The 22,191-nt window shown below is 45.8% G+C and overlaps 1 protein-coding gene across 2 annotated transcripts in view; it reads left to right on the top strand.

Moving 5' to 3' along the window:
- Positions 1–22,191, top strand: part of enpp2 (ectonucleotide pyrophosphatase/phosphodiesterase 2) — a 297,302-nt gene that overhangs the window by 192,741 nt on the left and 82,370 nt on the right. For both annotated transcript variants that reach the window (XM_061673612.1, XM_061673611.1), the window contains one exon: positions 5,646–5,781. In XM_061673612.1, the coding sequence (XP_061529596.1) occupies positions 5,646–5,781 (136 nt within the window). The remainder of the gene's footprint in view (positions 1–5,645; positions 5,782–22,191) is intronic.

Here is a 22,191-nt window from a genome sequence, read left to right as displayed (position 1 = left end):
GCATTCATGTGACTGCTTTATGCCGTTGTATTGTTGAACTTGGTTCAAACATCACTGTCGTTATGTTGGATTGGTGCAACGGCGCCTGATGCGTAAAACAAAGACGAAATCTAAAAATAGATCAAGCACCCAATAATTGATAAATAAATGTAGTGAGTGGCATATAAGATAATTGTAGCACAGTAACAGTAATGTTGCTTATTAATATAAATACTCAAGTAAAAGTAAAGAGTATGATGTATTAAAACTACTCTGACAAATATCATTTATCCAAAATGTTACAAGTACTTGAGCAAATGTAACGGAGTAAATGTAACATGTTCCTACCCACCTCTGACTGCATGTCAGATGCGCATTATGTTGACAATCTGTAGCAGTAGTACTATATACAGCAATTGGTTAGCATCACCCTTCATAAAGGTATGAATATGAAAACCATTTTCTACACATAAGACGAGATGGTTGTAGCATATAAACTACTCCAATTTCCTGCCGTGCCAATAAAGGGAATAATCAGCCCCAGAGGAGTTCAAAGTTGGACAATCACACCCCAAGTGTGGCGTTGTGATTGTGTGTTTGTCCTGTCAATTTCGACATCATCTGCGGGCGTCAGATGAGTCACAGTAGGCATGACCTTGTCACACTCCACCTCTGCTCCTTGCATCAGTTTGTATTTGCATTTCGTTCAGTGGAGTATCACCATCAAACTTCTCAATATTGTCCTTGGCGAAAGTGCTCGAGTTGCAGTTGATTCAATGCGATCCGATTCAATTCAAGGACGATATTGGTTTAGAATTTAGAATGATACGATCCAATATGATTCAGTAGCTGGAAGTCGATTCAGTAACTTTTTTGCCATTTTTCCCCTGAGAAAAGAGGTGTTTAATTGGTGTTAGAATTATAAAGGGGTCCTTGGAAAAATATCTCCACTGTAAGGTGTCCCTAGCTGGACCCTAAGTTTGAGAATCCTTGTTCTAAACAGTTAAATAGTTATGGCTATGAACGAAGCACAGTGAGGTTTTCATGAGATAAATATTTTAAAGGACTATGTTGCTAATACTGTACATGGAGAACTAAACAAATTAATAAACCTGCTCTTTGTAACACAAATTTGAGCCTGAAACAGCATCCAATAGTTGACATCGTCACTCGTTCTCCTCTTGTTCGCCCGAGTTTCCCCTCCTATACTCTGCTGTTTTATTAACAGTGAGTGAGCCCAGCACTTGAAAGGCTTCAAAGTGTCCAGCGATTTGCCGCAAGTCACACACATGCATCCTGACTGACAATTATTTGCTAGCCGCCTTCTAATCCGCCATCCACGAGACAGACGGACGACTTAAACTTAAAAAAAAGTGCTTAAGAAAAATACACTACACATATTGTGGCGTCTCGTCCAACCACTAGGTTGGACTATGAAAAGGAGTGACGAGATGCGGGGTGTAGAAAAGGAAACTAGGAAGAAAAGAGACAAAGAAGCAAGAACATTGACAGTGCTAACTGCCATGTGCTAACTGAAAAATTAAAAAGTAGAAGAAATTACAATCAGTTTTCTTGGAAATACAACACATACACACCTCCAGATAAAGCCTGGCATGCTTAAATCCAGTACATTATTTCCTAGTATCGATACAATCGATTGATTACCTTTTAAAACGATTTAAATCGATACATTTATGTCCGGAAGGCTAACTTGCCAAGCACAGATTGATCCAGTTGGATCCCAAAAATATAAATCGTTATATCGACATAATAAATGAATCGTTACACCACTATTGTTGACACTATTGACTTTTCGCTCAGACCCATCGACAGATACAGAAGGTGAGAAGTACACAAGGAAGTTGGCTGCCGGAAATCAGGAGACAGTTTATGCACTAAATAGGTCTTGGTGAAGGCAAACGGAAGATGGTGGCATAACAGATGACATCAGACCCGTTGCCATTGCTGCAAATCTGGTAGTCAAAGGACGTTGTGTTTGTGTGACAAGATGAGATGCAGCTCACAGACCACTCTGAGACACTTGAGGCACTGTTTCTCTAATCTGTTAGTTATAGGGGAGGTGTTCACCATGGGGTCTGTGTTGTGTGTGTGTGTTTTTGTTTTGTTTAGCCGAGTAAGGTCTTCTGTTGACCATTTGCTAAGCAAATCAACCATTTTAGTTTGAAATATTTCGGAAAATACAGAACAGAAAGGATGGAAAATGGTTACAGTTCAAATTTGCCCTCAATGGACAATTGAAAATCCTCAAAACTAAAGAAGGACGCAATATAAAGTGTCAGTTTCACAGAGTAATAAGAGAGCACTACAGTATTAACATTCACAAGAATTTTTCTCTTCTTTCTTTTCCCTCACTATATGGTTTAATGGAAAATACATTTCAACATTTTTTTTTTTGCTCACAATTTTGGGGGAACCAAAGAAATACACATTTCAGAGAAAAAAAGAGAACGAAAACAAGGACAAGAAGAACAATATGTAAATCACTGAAAGAAAGTAACAGTGTAAGGTTACAGATGTTTGTATACATCCTCAGATAGCCAACAATGTTCACGCAATTCCTTTTCAAATATTAAACAAATTCCATAACATGAGATACATTTACAGGGAACACTCAAACAACCTCTGGACCTTACAGAGTTAGAATTTGGGAATCTGGGAAGCCAGTCATCATCATTCCTTTTCCTTAAAACCAATCTGTATGATAATAAGGGATGAAATCACAGGTCCCCAGCCTTTTCTTTTTCAATCACAAATTGGAATCACAGGTCTACAGCCCGGTTTCTTTCAATCCCAAATCAACACGGCTCGTATACTTATCAATCCATTTGTCACAGGGATACACGTCAACCTGGTCCTCCTCAGGGATAATAGCTCTGCAACCTGTTTGCTTTATTTATAGGCTTATTCACATAATTGTGCTCTCCCGGCACCAATTTTACATTTGAGCTCTCCCAAGTGCTCCAAACTCTTGGTTGTTATCACAAAAATAACTAACTAAATAAGACTGAACTTCGGGTAATCATGTGTTATTTCCAAATAACCAAAACCCTAGAAATAATAATTCTGTTCTTGGAGAAAGAATCATTTTAAGACAGAACAGAGATAATAGAAAAGAAAAAACCTCATACACACAGCAGACTTACATAATTCCAGATGGTGTCACCCTTCTCCGGGACTCCAGTTCACAGACCTCCCAACATCCATCAGCAACAGTAATCAGGTTTTCAATAGAACCTCACCTCAGGAATTTTGGTTGTAGTGACATTGGCATGTTCTCAGTCTGGAAAGGAGTCTCCATGAAAGGTCTCTTGCCATCCAGGTCACAGCACCATTTGACGAAGAAATTTGTAGCAATAATCAATAATCCAACATTGAGTCTGCTGTGATGATATAAGTTTAATGAAGCAAGTCGGCTTGGGTGAACTGATCAGAATCAAAAAGCCTCTATTGTCATTCCATTAAATACAATTAAAGCGGAGCGCTGTTCCAGTCAGGTGCTTCATCCACACATCAATAAACACACTCATATAAAAACATTGCAATCATTTGAGGGAATAAATAATAAAGTTCGAGGCATTGATAAAAGTGCTTCAGATAAAAGTGTTGATACATTATTAACACTATTTAAAATAGTCACTGCTTTTTGAGTTTCTGTATCTGCTAGTCCTTGCTTTGATGCAACTGTGTCACCTCCCTGAGGGCAGTAGTTGAAACAGTGAGTTGGCTGGGTCAGAACAGTCCATCCATTTATCCGTTTTCCATACCGCTTATCCTCACTCGGGCTCACGGGAGTGCTGGAGCCTATCCCAGCTATCTTTGGGCGAGAGGCGGAGCACACCCTGAACTGGTTGCCAGCCATTTGCAGGGCACATATAGACAAACAACCATTCACGCTCACGTTCACACCTATGGACAATTTAGAGTCTCCAATTAACCGACTATGCATGTTTTTGGGATGTGGGAGGAAACCAGAGTACCCGGAGAAAACCCACGCAGGCACGGGAAGAATATACAAACTCCACACAGGCAAGGATGATGATGACGCTCTGTAGGTTTTTTTTGTCTGCTGCAGAGTTTCCAGTGAATCATACAGTCACACAGTACAGAAGGATACTCTCTATGGTGGAACAGTAAAAAAAGCACAAGCAGTTTGTTGCAGACATCATACTTTTTAAAAGTCTCAGGAAGTGTAGTTGCTGCTGCACCTTCTTAACAGCAGATGTGGTGTTGTATGTCCATGTCAGCCTGTCTTACGTTGTAGATGATGGTTACCAAGTATTTAAATAAGGTGACCCAATAATTTAAATAAGGTGATCTGACCAAATGTGGAGGAGGTCCACGTCGGTGAGTTAAACCCTGAAGAATTAAATTGGTCTGTCTCTTATACACTAGAGTTAAAGAGAGGGGAGCAGGAACTTGGGAGACAGAAAATCAACATGCAGAATATAGGTAAGAGTCAGTGAATGAAATGCAAATGCAGGCAAATGGAGAAGGGGAGGTTGGAGTCTTAGTTCCTGAAGGAGGCTTACACCTCACTAGGGAATGTTTGTGATCAAATCAAGGCATGGTGGCAACACTATCTCTACAAAACCCGGATTTTCCTCATCTACACCACGATGAAAGTGTACCAAGCCTGTGTACTGAACACCCTTCTCGATTTCGTGAAGCATGGACCCTCTATTCCTGTCAGGAATGCAGGCTGAAGGCTTTCCACTTACGCTGCCTTAAAAGAACTCCTTGGCATTACCTGGAAAGATCACATCAGCAACAAAAATGTACTTGACCAGGCAGAGATACCAATCATGCTTGCGTTTCTGAAGCAGAGGTTTACGCACTGTCTGGGGCATGTCTCCCGCATGGACGATGGCTGCATCCCAAAGGACATGTACATATATATGTACATTGAGAATTGGGCACTGGTTACAGACCTACAGGACGACCTACCCTGCACTATAAAGATACAGTATATGCAAATGAAACCTGAGGGCAGGTGACACTTACCCATCAAACCTGGGGACAGCAAGTTTAGACCATGTCATCTGGCAATCCACAGTGAAGGCAGGCATTATGCAAGCTGAGACAAAAGGCCAAATGGGAAGAGGAGTCGCAGACAAAGTACATTGCTACCGACCTCACCAGCACACAAGCTAATAACTAAATGTAAAATAAATGCAACGGAACCTGCCACTCACACATCTGACTATACAGTCATATCAGGCATTGCAATGCAACCACAAACTAAAACAGCGCAAAACTCCATTGACTTACGAGAAGCAAGGATGCCAAGGAGGACAGTAAACTTCAGTGTTATTTAAACAAGTAGAAGCATCTTTTTTGAAGAATTGCTTACTATCTGCCAAATTGCTGCTTTTTGTGAAGTGAGTTGAGTTCACTCCCACCATAAAACGCTTGGATCTCAAATTTTTGCTTCAGTCAAAGCAAAAAATCCGATGAACAACTTGAAAAATTCAAAAATCAGATCACTCGTATCGCAACTGTATGTGGATATCTACTGTAATCTTTTGTTTATCGAGACAATTAAGTTGGTTTAGCTCGTCATGTGGCATTTACAAATACATGTAGAGTTTGCAATTAATATGTTGATCACTGGCAAGAGATTTGTTTTTTCTCTAATCTTTTTGCAGTCTCGAGTAAAAAGGCGTGACCAAAGAGGGGTGAAAGTGACCATTGCACGAGGCTATAATCTGGAGTCACTGTGGCTCTGTTTCTTACAGAACCAAGTAGACGAGCTAAATCAGCGACTGAGGCAAGCTACTGATGGTCAGTGTAAACCCATGCTGAAAATTACACAAACTTTCTCATCCAGTATCATGAAAGTGTCTCCAAACTTTTGACCTATACTGAAGCAGGGCTTGACATTAAGTCTGGCCAACCTGCCATTTGGGGATCTGTCTCCACTGTGGCACAGCTACTCCCACGAGCTTCTTTGGTGGGTTGAATTACAACCCCAATTCCAATGAAGTTGGGAGGTTGTGTTAAACATAAATAAAAACAGAATACAATGATTTGCAAATCATGTTCAACCTATATTTAATTGAATACACTACAAAGACAAGATATTTAATATTAATAATATTATTATTATATTATTATTGTTATATTATATAATATTTATTCAAACTGATAAACGTTATTGTTTTTAGCAAATAATCATTACCTAAGAATTTGATGGCTGCAACACGTTCCAAAAAAGCTGGGACAGGTGGCAAAAAAGACTGAGAAAGTTGAGGAATGCTCATCAAACACTTGTTTGGAACATCCCACAAGTGAACAGGCTAATTGGGAACAGGTGGGTGCCATGATTGGGTATAAAAGGAGCTTCCCTGAATTGCTCAGTCATTCACAAGCAAAGATGGGGCGAGGTTCACCTCTGAGTGAACAATTGCGTGATAAAATAGTCGAACACTTTAAGGACAATGTTCCTCAACGTACAATTGCAAGGAATTTAGGGATTTCATCATCTACGGTCCATAATATAATTAAAAGGGTCAGAGAATCCGGTGAGAAATCAATGCATGTAAGTGGCAAGGCCGAAAACCAACATTGAATGCCCATGACCTTCGATCCCTCAGGCGGCACTGCATCAAAAACCGACATCCATGTGTAAAGGATATCACCACATGGCCTCAGAAACACTTCAGAAAACCAATGTCAGTAAATACAGTTCGGTGCTACATCTGTAAGGTCAACTTGAAACTCTACTATGCAAAGCAAAAGCCATTTATGAAAATCACCCAGAAACGCCGCCGGCTTCTCTGGGACCCAGCTCATCTAAGATGGACTGATGCAAAGTGGAAAAGTGTTCTGTGGTCCGACGAGTCCACATTTCAAATTGCTTTTGCAAATTGTGACGTTGTGTCCTCCGGGCCAAAGAGGAAAAGAAACATCCGGACTGTTATGGACGCAAAGTTCAAAAGCCTGCATCTGCGATGGTATAGGGCTGTGTTAGTGCCAATGGCATGGGTATCTTTCACATCTGTGAAGGCACCATTAATGCTGAAAGGTACATACAGGTTTTGGAGAAACATATGCTGCCATCCAAGCAACGTCTTTTTCATGGGCGCTCCTGCTTATTTCAGCAAGACAATGCCAAACCACATGCTGCACGTGTTACAACAGCGTGGCTTTGTAGTAAAAGAGTGCAGGTACTAGACTGGCCTGCCTGCAGTCCAGACCTGTCTCCCATTGAAAATGTGTGGCGCATTATGAAGCGTAAAATACGACAACGGAGACCCCGGAATGTTGAACAGCTGAATGTGTACATCAAGCAAGAGTGGGAAAGAATTCCACCTACAAAGCTTCAACAATTAGTGTCCACAGTTCCCAAACGTTTATTGAATGTTGTTAATAGAAAAGGTGATGTAACACAGTGGTAAACATGAACCTGTCCCAGCTTTTTTGGAATGTGTTGCAGCCATAAAATTCTAAGTTAATGACTATTTGCTAAAAACAATAAGGTTTATCAGTTTGAACATTAAATATCTTGTCTTTGTAGTGTATTCAATTAAATATAGGTTGAACATGATTTGCAAATCATTGTATTCTGTTTTTATTTATATTGAACACAACGTCCCAACTTCATTGGAATTGGGGTTGTATATTCACTTATTTGTACTGCGCTCTGCTACTTTTTCTGTCTCATTCACTCTGCCTGCCTGCCTCTCCTCCTACTCAGTACTGACACACACACATACACACACACACCTACATATACCCCTCCCCCGATCACGCAAAGAATGACAGCACTTGTTTTGCCGGCAAGTTTTAGAGTGCAGTATTGAGACTTTTACCGTTGTGTAATTTGCATCTTTGTGGACAAACAAAGATATATGCAACTGTTAACAAGGGTTGGGATTGATAAACTGATGCGACCGGATATCCAGTCGTAAAGACGAGAGATACGACTGTATCGGTAGCAAACAAAATCTGCCAGGAATCTTTCAATACACAGTTTTAGGGCTGTGGACCGGATATCGTGAGGTTAGGAATCGGTTACCTGATGCTTTACTGTTTTCACCTCTTACAACAAGTGCGACAGCTCTTGCACTGTGCACCACTGATACGTATTTTTACAACCAAAAACAGCAGTGGTGTGGACTAGCGACACTACTACTTTAACTTATTTTCTCCAAAGCCGCACTATTTAAACATCAAATAGCTTTTCTGTCATTAAGTTACTTTCGTGGTCACAGCGACAGCAAAGTAGCATTCAAAGACGCACCGTTTCCGCCAGCAGTTTTAAAGAAATGCAACATCGCGTTACGTACCTTCTTATCCGAAGTCCACCATCTACACTAAGGTTAGTATTCATCCATCATCCATCCATCCATCCATTTTCTTACGCTTATCTGAGGTCGGGTCGTGGGGGTAGTAACTTTTGCAGGGAAGCCCAGACTTCCCTCTCCCCAGCCACTTCATCCAGCTCTTCCGGGGGGATCCCGAGGCGTTCCCAAGACATCTGACTTACTGCCGGCAATGTGAACCAAACTCTGACACCAGTCGTATAGGGACCGAACAGCCGGTATTAGTGGGTTCGGTAAACCATATTCCCGAAGCACCCCCAACAGAACTCCCCGAGGGACACAGTCAAACGCCTTCTCCAAGTCCACAAAACACATGTAGACTGGTTGGGCGAACTCCCATGCATCCTCGAGGACCCTGCCAAGGGTGTAGAGCTGGTCCACTGTTCCACGGTCAGGACGAAAACCACACTGCTCCTCCTGAATCTGAGATTCAACTACCCGATGGACCCTCTCTCCAGCACCCCTGAATAGACCTTACAAGGGAGGCTGAGGAGTGTGATCCCCCTTTAGTTGGAACACACTCTCCGGTCCCACTTCCAAAAAAGGGGGACCACCACCCCAGTCTGCCAATCCAGAGGCACTGTACCCGATGTCCACACGATGTTGCAGAGGCGTGTTAACCAAGACAGCCCCACAACATCCATTGCCTTTAGGAACTCTGGCCAGATCTCATCCACACCCGGGGTCTAGCCACCGTGGAGCTTTTTAACCACCTCAGTGACCTCAACCCCAGAGATAGGAGAGTCCGCCTCAGAGATCCCAGACTCTGCTTCTTCATTGGAAGGCGTGTCGGTGGAATTGAGGAGATCTTCGTAGTATTCTCCTCACGTCTCGAGTCGAGGTAAGGAGCGCCCCATCCCCACTACACACAGTGTTGATGATGCACTGCTTCCCCATGCAGTCAACATGGGACCGCACTTCATCCTAGAACACCTCGACAGTGCAGGGACCTACGCAAGGATCCTGTTTGTGGACTTCAGCTCAGCGTTCAACACCATCATCCCTGAACTCCTTTCATCCAAGCTTCTCCAGCTCAGCGTCTCACCTGCTATCTGCCAGTGGATTTACAGCTTCCTGACGGGCAGGACACAGCAGATGAGGCTGGGGGAGGCCACCTCATCGACATGCAGCATCAGCACTGGGGTGCCCCAAGGTTGTGTCTTCTCTCCGCTGCTCTTCTCTCTCTACACGAACGACTGCACCTCAACGCACCTGGCTGTCAAACTCCTGAAGTTTGCAGATGACACCACTGTGAGGACGGTGACGAGTCTGCATATCGACAGGAAGTGGAGCGGCTGGAGCTGTGGTGCAGCCGACACAACCTGGAGCTGAACACGCTCAAGACTGTAGAGATGATTGTGGACTTCAGGAGGCATCCTTCGCCACAGCTGCTTCTCACGCTGTCCAGCTGCCTCGTGTCAACCGTCAAGACCTTCAAGTTCCTGCGAATTACAGTCTCTCAGGACCTGAAGTGGGCGATCAACATCAACTCCGTCCTCAAAAAGGCCCAGCAGAGGATGTACTTCCTGCGGCTTCTGAGAAAGCACGGCCTGCCACGGGAGCTGCTGAGGCAGTTCTACACATCGAATCAGTCCTGTGTTCTTCCATCACAGTCTGGTTTGGTGCTGCTCCAATAAAGGACAAACTCTGACTGCAACGGACAATTAAAACTGCTGAAAGGATTGTCGGTACCCCCGTACCCACCCTTGAGTACTTGCACACTGCCAGAACTAAGACAAGAGCGTGCAAAATCCTCTCGGACCCTCCACATCCCAGTCACCAGCTCTTCCAGCGCCTTCCCTCAGGTAGGCGCTACCGATCTAAACTAGAACGAGTAGACATTCCAACAGCTTCTTCCCTCTTGCAATCAACTTCTTAAACACCGAACCTACGATTCCATTGCAACGTGCTGGCAATTTTTTTGTCTTGAGTTTGTCGTCACATTTCTGTCGGGCCAATTATATATTACTCGTGCACTCACTGTAGTAGTCTCACCATGCTGCACTATTTGCATATCTGTTGTTGACCAACTCATGCCAGTCGCATCTGCTCCATTTGCACACTGACTGAGGAGTATCTGGAACATTTGCCCAATCAACATTGTCCCAGATTATCGTACTACTCGCTTGAAGTCTCGGCACCCTTTGCACAATGGTCATTGCACCCGACTATTGCAATATTAGTCATTCGAACTGCTCTAAGTGCTAGAAGACTCTGCATCTTTTTGCACAATTGTCAAAAAATAAATAAATACAAATGTACCGGCAGTACCAGATAACTAGCAACCTTTTATTGCTCAGTGACTGTTTTTCTCAATGTCTTTATGTCTCAAAAGTGTTCTCTGTCAATTGACTGTCTGTTGTACTAGAGTGAATCCAACTACCGGAGACAAATTCCTTGTGTGTTTTTTTGGAAATACTTGGCAAATAAAGATGATTCTCATTCTGATTCTAATTCTGATACACAAAATAATAATACACAGCGCATACATATTGCATGTTCGATATAAAAGTAGTTTTAAAAAGGGTATCTATTCCATATGTAAAGGCTAATCAATGAAAACTAACAACTATGCATTGGCATTATTGTTTTGTTTGATGAAGTTGGGATGTTGTGTTAAACATAAATAAAAACAGAATACAATGATTTGCAAATCATGTTCAACCTATATTGAATACACTACAAAGACAAGATATTTAATGTTCAAACTGATAAACTTTATTGTTTTTAGCAAATAATCATTAACTTGGAATTTTATGGCTGCAACACGTTCCAGAAAACCTGGGACACGGTTATGTTTACCACTGTGTTACATCACCTTTTCTTTTAACAACATTCAATAAACATTTGGGAACTGTGGACACTAATTGTTGAAGCTTTATAGATGGAATTCTTTCCCATTCTTGCTTGATGTACAGCTTCAGCTTTTCAACAGTCTGGGGTCGATGTTGTCGTATTTTACACTTCATAATGCGCCACAGGTTTTCAATGGGAGACAGGTCTGGACTGCATGCAGGCCAGTCTAGTACCCGCACTCTTTTACTACGAAGCCACGCTGTTGGAACACGTGCAGAATGTGGTTTGGCATTGTCTTGCTGAAATAAGCAGGGGCGTCCATGAAAAAGACGTTGCTTGGATGGCAGCATATGTTTCTCCAAAACCTGTATGTACCGTTCAGCATTAATGGTGCCTTCACAGATGTGTAAGTTACCCATGCCATTGGTACTAACACAGCCCCATACCATTAAAGATGCTGGCTTTTGAAGTTTGCATCCATAACAGTCCGAATGGTTCCTTTCCTCATTGGCCCGGAGGACACGATGTCCACAATTTCCCAAAATAATTTGAAATGTGGACTTGCTGGACCACAGAAACTTTTCCACTTTGCATCAGTCCATCTTAAATGAGCTCGGGCCCAGAGAAGCCGACGGCATTTCAGGGTGTTGTTGATAAATGGCTTTTGCTTTGCATCGTAGAGTTTCAAGTTGCAGTTATGGATGTCGCGCCGAACTGAATTTACTGACATTGATTTTCTGAAGAGCGGCACGGTGGACGACTGGTTAGAGCGTCAGCCTCACAGTTCTGAGGACCGGGGTTCAATCCCCGTCCCGCCTGTGTGGAGTTTGCATGTTCTCCCCATGCCTGCGTGGGTTTTCTCCGGGCACTTCGGTTTCCTCCCACATCCCAAAAACACGCATTAATTGAAGACTCTAAATTGCCCGTAGGTGTGAATGTGAGTGCGACTGGTTGTTTGTTTGTATGTGCCTTGCGATTGGCTGGCAACCAGTTCAGGGTGTACCCCGCCTCCTGCCAGATGATTGCTGGGATAGGCTCCAGCACGCCCGCGACCCTAGTGAGGAGAAGCGGCTCAGAAAATGGATGGATGGATGGATGGATGATTTTCTGAAGTGCAGTCATGAATGGTGTAGTGGGACACTCACCTGACTGGTGCGGGCAGCGTGGGTTCAACTGAACCCACTCAGTGACGGTGTGAATGTGAGTGTGAATGGTTGTCCGTGTCTGTATGTGCCCTGCGACTGACTGGCGACCAGTTCAGGGTGTAGTCCGCCTTTCGCCCAAAGTCAGCTGGTATAGGCCCCCATGACCATAACCAGGATAAGCGGTGTTGAAAATGGATGGAAATGGATGGTTTTCTGTGTTCCTGAGCCCCTGTGGTGATATCCTTTACACATTGATGTCGGTTTTTGATGCGGTGCCGCCTGAGGGATCGAAGGTCACAGGCATTCAATGTTGGTTTTTGGCCTTGCAGTTTACATGCAGTGATTTCTCCAGATTCTCTGACCCTTTAAATGATATTATGGACCGTAGATGATGAAATCCCTAAATTCCTTGCAATTGTACGTTGAGGAACATTGTCCTTAAACTGTTCGACTTTTTTCTCATGCACTTGTTCACAAAGAGGTTGAAGCTCACCCCATCTTTGCTTGTGAATGACTGAGCAATTCAGGGAAGCTCCTTTTATACCCAATCATGGCACCCACCTGTTCCCAATTAGCCTGTTCATTTGTGGGATGTTCCAAACAGGTGTTTGATGAGCATTCCTCAACTTTCTCAGTCTTTTTTCTACCTGTCCAAGCTTTTTTGGAACGTTTTGCAGCCATAAAATTCCAAGTTAGATTATTTTCTAAAAACAATAAAGTTTATCAGTTTGAACATTAAATATCTTGTCTTTGTAGTGTATTCCATTAAATATAGGTTGAACATGATTTGCAAATCATTGTATTCTGTTTTTATGTTTAACACAACATCCCAACTTCATTGGAATTGGGGTTGTAACTTAAGCAAAGCAAACCAAATGTATTTATACAGCGCATTTCATACACAAGGTAACTCAATGTGCTTTACATGATTAAAACAATTTAAAAACCAAGAAAAAAACAGCTTATAAACATTTAAAACAAAGAGAAAATAAAAAAATAAAAATACAATTAAAACAGCATACAGTGCAATAAATATCAATTCGAAGTCGGAATGCTCTAAAAAGCATGGGAAAAAAGAAGAGTTTTTAACCTGGACTTAAAAACATGCACACTTGGGGCTGACGTCACTTCTGTTGGCAACTTATTCCATTTGTGTCCAGCATAATCGCTAAATGTTGCTTCACCCTGTTTGCTTTGGACTCTGTGCTCCACTATTTGACTGGAGTCTGTCGATCTCAGAGCCCTACTGGGTTTATATTCCATTAGCATTTCATTCATGTATTCAGGACCTAAACCGTTGAGTGATTTATAGACCAGTAGCAGAACTTTAAAATATATTCTAAAGCTGACTGGAATCCAGTGTAAAGACTTTAGAATTGGAGTAATATGCTCTGACCTCTTTGCGCTGGTCAGAACCCGAGCTTCAGCATTCTGAATGAACTGCTCTTCCGACGGGATCCCGAGACATTCCCAGGCAAGCCGAGAAACGTTGTCTCTCCATATCCTGGGTTGTCCCCTGGGTCTCCTCCCAGTGGGACGTGCCTGGAACACCTCACCAGGGAGGCGTCCAGGAGGCATCCTCAACGAATGCCCGAGCCACCTCATCTGGCTCCTCTCAATGCGGAGGAGCAGTGGGTCTACTTCTGAGCCCCTCCCGGACTGACCGAGCTTCTCGCCCTATCTCTATGGGAGAGCCTGGACACCCTGCGGAGGAAACTCATTTTGGCCGCTTGTATCCGGAATCTTGTTTTTTCGGTCATGACACACAGCTCGTGACCATAGGTGAGGGTAGGACCGTAGATCCGGCGGTAAATTGAGAGCTTCACCTTTCGGCTTAGCTCCTTCTTCACCGCAACAGACCGATACAAAGTACACATCACTGCAGACGCTGCATCGATCCGCCTGTCGATCTGGTGTACTGCTGTTCCATTCTTCCCTCACTGGTGAACAAGACCCCAAGATACTTGAACTCCTCCACTTGGGGCAGGATCTCATCCCCGACCTGGAGCGGGAACGCCACCCTTTTCCGACTGAGGACCATGGTCTCAGATTTGGAGGTGCCGATTCTCATCTCAGCCGCTTCACACTCGGCTGCGAACTGCTCCAATGAGAGTTGGAGGTCACGGCTTGATGAAGCCAACAGAACCAAATCATCTGCAAAAAGCAGAGATGCAATACTGAGGCCACCAAACCGGACCCCCTCTACGCCTCGGCTGCGCCTAGAAATTCTGTCCAAAAAAGTTATGAACAGAATCGGTGACAAAGGGCAGCCTTGGCGGAGTCCAACCCTCACCGGAAACGAGTCCGACTTACTGCCGGATATGCGGACCAAACTCTGACTCCGGTCGTACAGGGACCGAACAGCCCGTATCAGAGGGTTCGGTACCCCATACTCCCGAAGCACCCCCCACAGGACTACTCGAGGGACATGGTCGAATGCCTTCTCCAAGTCCACAAAACACATGTAGACTGGTTGGGCGAACACCCATGTACCCTCGAGGACCCTGCCAAGGGTGATGAGCTCGTCCACTGTTCCACGGCCAGGGCGAAAACCACACTGCTCCTCCTGAATCTGGGATTCAACTTCCCGATGAACCCTCCTCTCCAGCACCCCTGAATAGACCTTACCAGGGAGGCTGAGGAGTGTGATCCCCCTGTAGTCGGAACACACCCTCCGGTCCCCCTTCTTAAAAAGGGGGACCACCACCCCAGTCTGCCAATCCAGAGGCACTGTCCCCGATGTCCACTCGATGTTGCAGAGGCGTGTCAACCAGGACAGCCCCACAACATCCAGAGCCTTGAGGAACTCCGGTCGAATCTCATCCACCCCTGGGGCCTTGCCACAGAGGAGCTTTTTAACCACCTCGGGGGCCTCAACCCCAGAGATAGGAGAGCCCGCCTCAGAGAACCCAGACTCTGCTCCCTCATGGGAAGACGTGTCGGTGGAATTGAGGAGGTCTTCGAATTATTCTCCCCACCGGCTCACAACGTCCCGAGTCGAGGTCAGCAGCGCCCCATCCCCACTCTACACAGTGTTGATGGTGCACTGCTTTCCCCTCATGAGACGTCAGATGGTGGACCAGAATTTCCTCAAAGCCGTCCGGAAGTCTTTCTCCATGGCCTCACTGAACTACTCCCATTCCGCTTGGCCAGCCGGTACCCATCAGCTGCCTCAGGAGTCCCACAGGCCAAAAAGTCCCAATAGGACTCCTTCTTCAGCTTGATGGCATACCTCACCATTGGTGTCCACCAACGGGTTCGAGGATTGCCGCCACGACAGGCACCAACCACCTTACAGCCACAGCTCCGGTCGGCTGCCTCAGCAACATGGTCCACTTGGACTCGATGTCCCCCGCCTCCCCCGGAACATGAGCAAAGTTCTGTCGGAGGTGGGAGTTGAAACTTTTTCTGACAGGGGATTCCGCCAGACGTTCCCAGCAGACCCTCACAATACGTTTGAGCCTGCCACGTCAGACCGGCATCTTCCCCCACCATCGGAGCCAACTCACCACCAGGTGGTGATCAGTTGACAGCTCCACCCCTCTCTTTACCCGAGTGTCCAAGACATTCAGCCGTAAGTCTGATGACACGACCACAAAGTCGATCTTCGAACTGCGACCTAGGGTGTCCTGGTGCCAAGTGCACGTGTGGGCACCTTTATGCTTGAACATAGTGTTCGTTATGGACAATCCGTGACGAGCACAGAAGTCCAATAACAGAACACCACTCGGGTACTGATCGGGGGGACCGTACTCCCAATCACGCCCTTCCAGGTCTCATTGTCATTGCCCACGTGAGCATTGAAGTCTCCCAGCAGAACGATGGAGTCCCCAGCGGGAGCATTCGCCAGCACCCCCTCCAAGGACTCCAAAAAGGGTGGGGAACTTCTCGACCTCACACACCAGCTCGGGCTCCTTCCCTGCCAGAGAGGTGACATTGCACGTCCCTAGAGCCAGCTTCTGTAGCCGGGGATCGGATCGCCAAGGTCCCCGCCTTCGGCCACCGCTCAGCTCGCACTGCACCCGACCCCTATGGCCCCTCCCACAGGTGGTGAGCCCATGGGAAGAGGGACCCACGTTACCCTTTCGGACTGTGCCCTGCCGGGCCCCATGTGTGCAGCCCCATGTGTCTTTGATGTCTGGGATCCAGATTCGACAGGGAGCTCTAATTACATTAAGGTCCCGCTGATTTACGCCAGGCGTCCTTTGGTGGCCGTCTTGCCCAGCCGGGAAGCAGGGAGGAATGCATAGTCTATGAGTTGTGGGGGTGGTGGGTTGCTATGACAACCGGGTCAGAGTCACTGCAACCTCAAATAAATTATTCACTCTCAATGTTAAGACCAAAGATGGCACCTAACCGTGTGCTCGCCTCAGTTAAGTCCTCTCTAGTCTTGTGTTTTTGTGTTTTTCGTTCATCTTTGGAGACATTACGCGACTCACTTACACAAGGGAAGACTTGCTAAACATTAGGGAGTCTACCCCGGACATTCTTTAACAAACTTTCACAAATCCACTCGGTGTGTACAGAGCATGAAGGCGAAGTTGACAGAGGGGGATACGAGCAGGAGTGCAGGTCAAGCTCCGTAAGAGAGGATTCCGAATGCCGCTCCCGTCGATTCACCTCACGAAACTATGCTCCCTACCCAACAAAATGGATGAGCTTCATCTTGTCAAAAAGACTAGTAAAGACTTCGGATATTCGGCTGCCCTGTGCTTCACAGAGACATGGCTTTATGATTGCGTCCCTGATGGCGTCGTAATGCTACCGGGCTTTCAACTACACCGGGTAGACCGCGTCATGGAGTTATCGGGGAAAACAAAAGGCGGGGGGATATGCTTCTATACCAACGAAAAATGGTGTGCTGACATCACGGAGCTCAGCACACACTGCACCCAGACTTGGAGTCGCTGTTTTTGAACTGTAAGTCATTCTATCGCGTGGGTTCGCATCTTTCATACTCACGGGTGTTTACATTCCTCCTCAAGCTAACACGAATGGCGCACTGCTAATGCTCGCTGAATAAGTAAAGGACATTGGAAAAAATGCACCCAGATTCACCCCTCAATATTCTTGGCCACTTTAACCAAGCTAAACTCAATCACAAACTCCCTAAATACAACCGACACATCAACTGTCCGACCACAGAAAAGAACAGAGCATTACAATACCACGCTAAATAATGCATACCGTGCTATCCCCATGATGCTCTGAGCTTCGTCTGATCACTGCTTAATTCACTTAACACCAACACACAGACAAAAACTTAAATGTCCGAAGCCTACGGTGAAAACAATGAAGAGATGGACCAATGAAGCAAAGATAAAACTTCAAAGCTGTTTAGACTGCACAGACTGGAGTGTTTTTTAAACTTCAACTGGCAGCCTGGATGAATATACGAACACTGTTACATCCTATATCCATTTCTGTGAAGAAGTGTGTGTCCCAAAAAAGTAATTTTGCACGTTCAATAACAACAAGCCGTGGTTCAGACACTTTGCCAGGCTAAAGAGGACGCCTAACGAAGTGGGCTGAGAGCCCCGTACAATCGCGCTAGAAACTAGCTGACTAAAGAAATGAACATCACAAAGAGAAATGATACAGTAAAGCTAGAAAAACAGTTCACCGCTAACGACTCTGAGTCAGTCTGGCGTGGATTACAATCGCTGACCAATTACAAGCAACCACCCCACCCCCAAGATGAGAACAATAAAGGACTAGCTGACGACTTGAACACCTTCTACTGCCAATTTGAAAACGACACTTTAACACCCTACACACATCCCAGCTGCACCACCGACCACTATCACACCTCTGACTCCCCCTCCTCCGTTGAGGATCCATGAACAGTATGTGAGACGCATCTTCAAACAACAAAAGTTCAACAACGCGGCAGGCCCAGACCTTGTGTCCCCATCCTGCCTCTTAAGTCTGCGTGGACCAGCTCGTGCGAGTCTTCACACAAATCTTCAATAGGTCTTTGGAACTGTGAGAGGTACCATCCTGTTTCAAACGCTTCACCATCATCCCAGTCCCCAAGAAACCTGCAATCTTTGGTCTGAATGACTACAGGCCTGTTGCCCTGAAATCTGTGGTCATGAAGTCCTTTGAATGCCTCATGCTGGACCATCTCAACAGTGTCACAGGGCCCCTGCTGGACTGAGCAAACAGGTCTGTGGACGCGCAGTCAACTGGGACTGCACTTCATCCTAGACCACTTCAACGACGCAGGGACCTACGGGAGGATCCTGTTCGAGGACATCAGCTCTGCGTTCAACTCCATCCACCCAAAACTCCTCTCGTCTAAGCTTCTCCAGTTTAGCGTCTCTCTTGCCATCACCGTTAAAAACAAATCTCCACTACCCCTCATTGATCCTTCATTTGAACCCCTCTGTGACACTCAGATATTTACCAAATTGGACTTACACAATGCCTCCCATCTCATCCATATTAGAGAGGGGGATGAATGGAAAACTGCTTTCAATAACCCCCTCGGACACTTCGAATACCTGGTCATGCCGTTCGGATTAACCAACGCCCCAGCTGACTTCCAAACCTTCATTAATGATGTCCTCTGCGATATGTTGAACCGGTTTGTTTTTGTTTACTTAGACGACATCCTCATTTTCTCCCGCTCCCCCGAAGAACCGCAGTCATGTCCCCCAAGTCCTCCAACGCCTCCTTGAGAACCATCCTGTATGTCAAACCAGAAAAATGTGAGTACAAGGTGGGTCAGACTGTTTGGCTTTCCTCCGAGTACAAGGTGGGTCAGACTGTTTGGCTTTCCTCCCCGTGACCTCCCACTCCAGAAGGAATCACGCAAACTCACTCTGTGCTTTATTGGTCCGTTCCCGATCACTAAAATCATCAATTCCACGTCAGTTCAACTAAAACGTCTTAAGATTCATCCGACGTTCCATGTGTCACTACTCCGGCACAGGGCAGGAGTTATCAGTTCTTGGTGGACTGGGAGGGGTATGGTCTGGTGGAACGCTCGTGGATCTCCCGCAAGCTGATTCTTGACGACTCCCTGATTTCGGACTTTTACGCGGCTCACCCTAGGAGACTGGGCAGGACGCCTCTCGCTCTCTCTCTCGCTCTTGTTCTTCCCAGTAATCAGCACTACCTCAGCCGCGCACCTGTTGTCAATCAGCCTTCATCATCACCTGCATTTCAGCCTGCCAGATCCAAGACTCCACTGCCAGAGTATTAACGTTCACCCGAGGTACAACAGTTCTCAGTTTTTGTTCTCAGTGCTCCTTCCGTGTTCCCTGCCTTTCTAACCTCTTCCACCACGCCGCCAAGCCATCCACCTGCTCGCGCCACCGCCTGCCGCACACTCCCTGTCTCGACGGCCCGCCAGTACGCCTCAAGGATCCACCTCCAACGTCCTTCACAATAAACCATTCTACACAAACGTCTTCACCCTCCGCCTGCTTCTGGGTCCAGTTAAATATAATACCATCGCATCTTGACAATTACCTCATTACTGGTAATCTCTTATTGCTCAGTGACTGTGTTTTTGTTTTTGTGTCTCAAAAGTATTTACTGGCAGTTATTGTAATAGAGCAGCTCCAACTACCGGGGACAAATTCCTTTTTGACATACTTGGCAAATAAAGATGATTCTGATTCTGATTAAAATGGTTCCAAGCCTTAGATTCTGCCAAAATAGATTTTTATTAAAAAAAATAAGAATAATATACACTCTTCAGAAAAGTAAACAGGAGGGGGGCCTCATTGCTCTCAACAAACACTACTTTAGCTAACCAATCACAATACCTCATCAAATGGATGCACCACAATGAGGAGCATCATTCTTGGCTAGAATTAGAACAGATAGACTGCAACAACATCAAGCTCTCACAACTGCCATTTATTTATTTCTCGTCTTAAACGCCATAAGTTTTTCAAGAACCCAAATCAGAATCAGAATCAGAATATTCTTTATTTGCCAAGTATGTCCAAAACACACAAGGAATTTGTCTCCGGTAGTTGGAGCCGCTCTAGTACAACAGACGGTCAATTTACAGAACACTTTGGAGACATAAAGACATTGACAAAAAACAATTGTGCAAAAAGATGCAGAGTCCTCTAGCACTTAGAGCAGTTCGAATGACTAATATTGCGATAGTCCGGTGCAATGACCATAGTGCAAAGGGCGCTGAGACTTCAAGGAGTGTATGCGGTTTAAAGTGACGAGTAGTGCGATCATCTGGGACAATGTTGGTTGTGCAAATGTTACAGATACTCCTCAATCAGTGTGCAAATGGAGCAGATGCTACTCTGGCATGAGTGGCCAGTATATGCAAATAGTGCAGCATGGCGAGACAACTACAGTGAGTGCACGAGTAATAAATAATTGGCCCCACAGAAATGTGACAACGAACTCAAGTCAAAAACTGCCAGCTTATTTTAATGGAATTATAGGTTAGGTGTTTAAGAAGTTGATCGCAAGAGGGAAGAAGCTGTTGGAATGTCTACTAGTTCTAGTTTGCGTTGATCGGTAGCGCCTACCTGAGGGAAGGAGCTGGAAGAGCCGGTGACCGGGGTGCAGACGGTCCGAGAGGATTTTGCACGCCCTTGTCTTAGTTCTGGCAGCGTGCAAGTCCTCAATGGTGGGTAGGGGGGTACCGACAATCCTTTCAGCAGTTTTGATTGTCTGTTGCAGTCTGAGTTTGTCCTTTTTTGTAGCAGCACCAAACCAGACTGTGATGGAAGAACACAGGACTTATTCGATGACCGCTGTGTAGAACTGTCTCAGCAGCTCCGGTGGCAGGCCGTGCTTTCTCAGAAGCCGCAGTAAGTACATCCTCTGCTGGGCCTTTTTGAGGACGGAGTTGATGTTGGTCGCTCACTTCAGGTCCTGAGAGATTGTAATTCCCAGGAACTTGAAGGTCTCGACGGTTGACACAAGGCAGCTGGACAACGTGAGGGGCAGCTGTGGCGAAGGATGCCTCCTGAAGTCCACGATCATCTCTACCGTCTTGAGCGTGTTAAGCTCCAGGTTGTGTCGGCCGCACCACAGCTCCAGCCGCTCCGCTTCCTGTTGATATGCAGACTCATCACCGTCCTTGATGAGGCCGATGACAGTGGTGTCATCTGCAAACTTCAGGAGCTTGACAGTCGGGTTCGCTGAGGTGCAGTCGTTCGTGTAGTGAGAGAAGAGCAGCGGAGAGAGGACACAACCTTGGGGCGCCCCAGTGCTGATGCTGCGTGTGGATGAGGTGGCCTCCCCCAGCCTGACCTGCTGTGTCCTGCCCGTCAGAAAGCTGTAAATCCACTGGCAGATGGCAGGTGAGACGCTGAGTTGGAGAAGCTTGGTTGAAAGGAGTTCAGGGATGAACGCTGAGCTGAAGTCCACGAACAGGATCCTCGCGTAGGTCCCTGCACTGTCGAGGTGTTCTAGGATGAAGTGCAGTCCCATGTTGACTGCATCATCCGCAGACCTGTTCGCTTGGTAGGCAAACTGCAGGGGGTCCAGCAGGGGACCTGTGACACTCTTGAGGTGGTCCAGCACGAGACGTTCAAAGGACTTCATGACCACAGATGTCAAAGCGACAGGCCTGTAGTCATTCAGACCAGAGATTGCAGGTTTCTTGGGGACTGGAATGATGGTGGAGCGTTTGAAGCAGGATGGAACTTCGCACATTTCCAAAGATCTGTTAAAGATCTGAGTGAAGACTGGAGCGAGCTGGTCCGCGCAGACTTTGAGGCAGGATGGGGACACATGGTCCGGTCCTTTGCTTTGTTAATCTTCTGTTGTTTGAAGATGCGTCTCACATCCTGTTCATGGATGGTTAACGCAGAAGTCAGAGGTGTGGTTGTGGTCGCGGGTGCGGCCGGGTGGGTGTGTGGAGTGAAACTGTCCTTTTCAAATCTGCAATAGAAGGTATTCAAGTCGTTGGCTAGTGTGCTATTGTTCTCAGC

The sequence above is a fragment of the Phycodurus eques genome, chromosome 4, assembly GCF_024500275.1.
Source record: "Phycodurus eques isolate BA_2022a chromosome 4, UOR_Pequ_1.1, whole genome shotgun sequence".
NCBI classification, from domain to species: domain Eukaryota; kingdom Metazoa; phylum Chordata; class Actinopteri; order Syngnathiformes; family Syngnathidae; genus Phycodurus; species Phycodurus eques.
The sequence above is the reverse complement of the archived record's forward strand: the minus strand, read 5'-3'. Positions and strand labels throughout refer to the sequence as shown.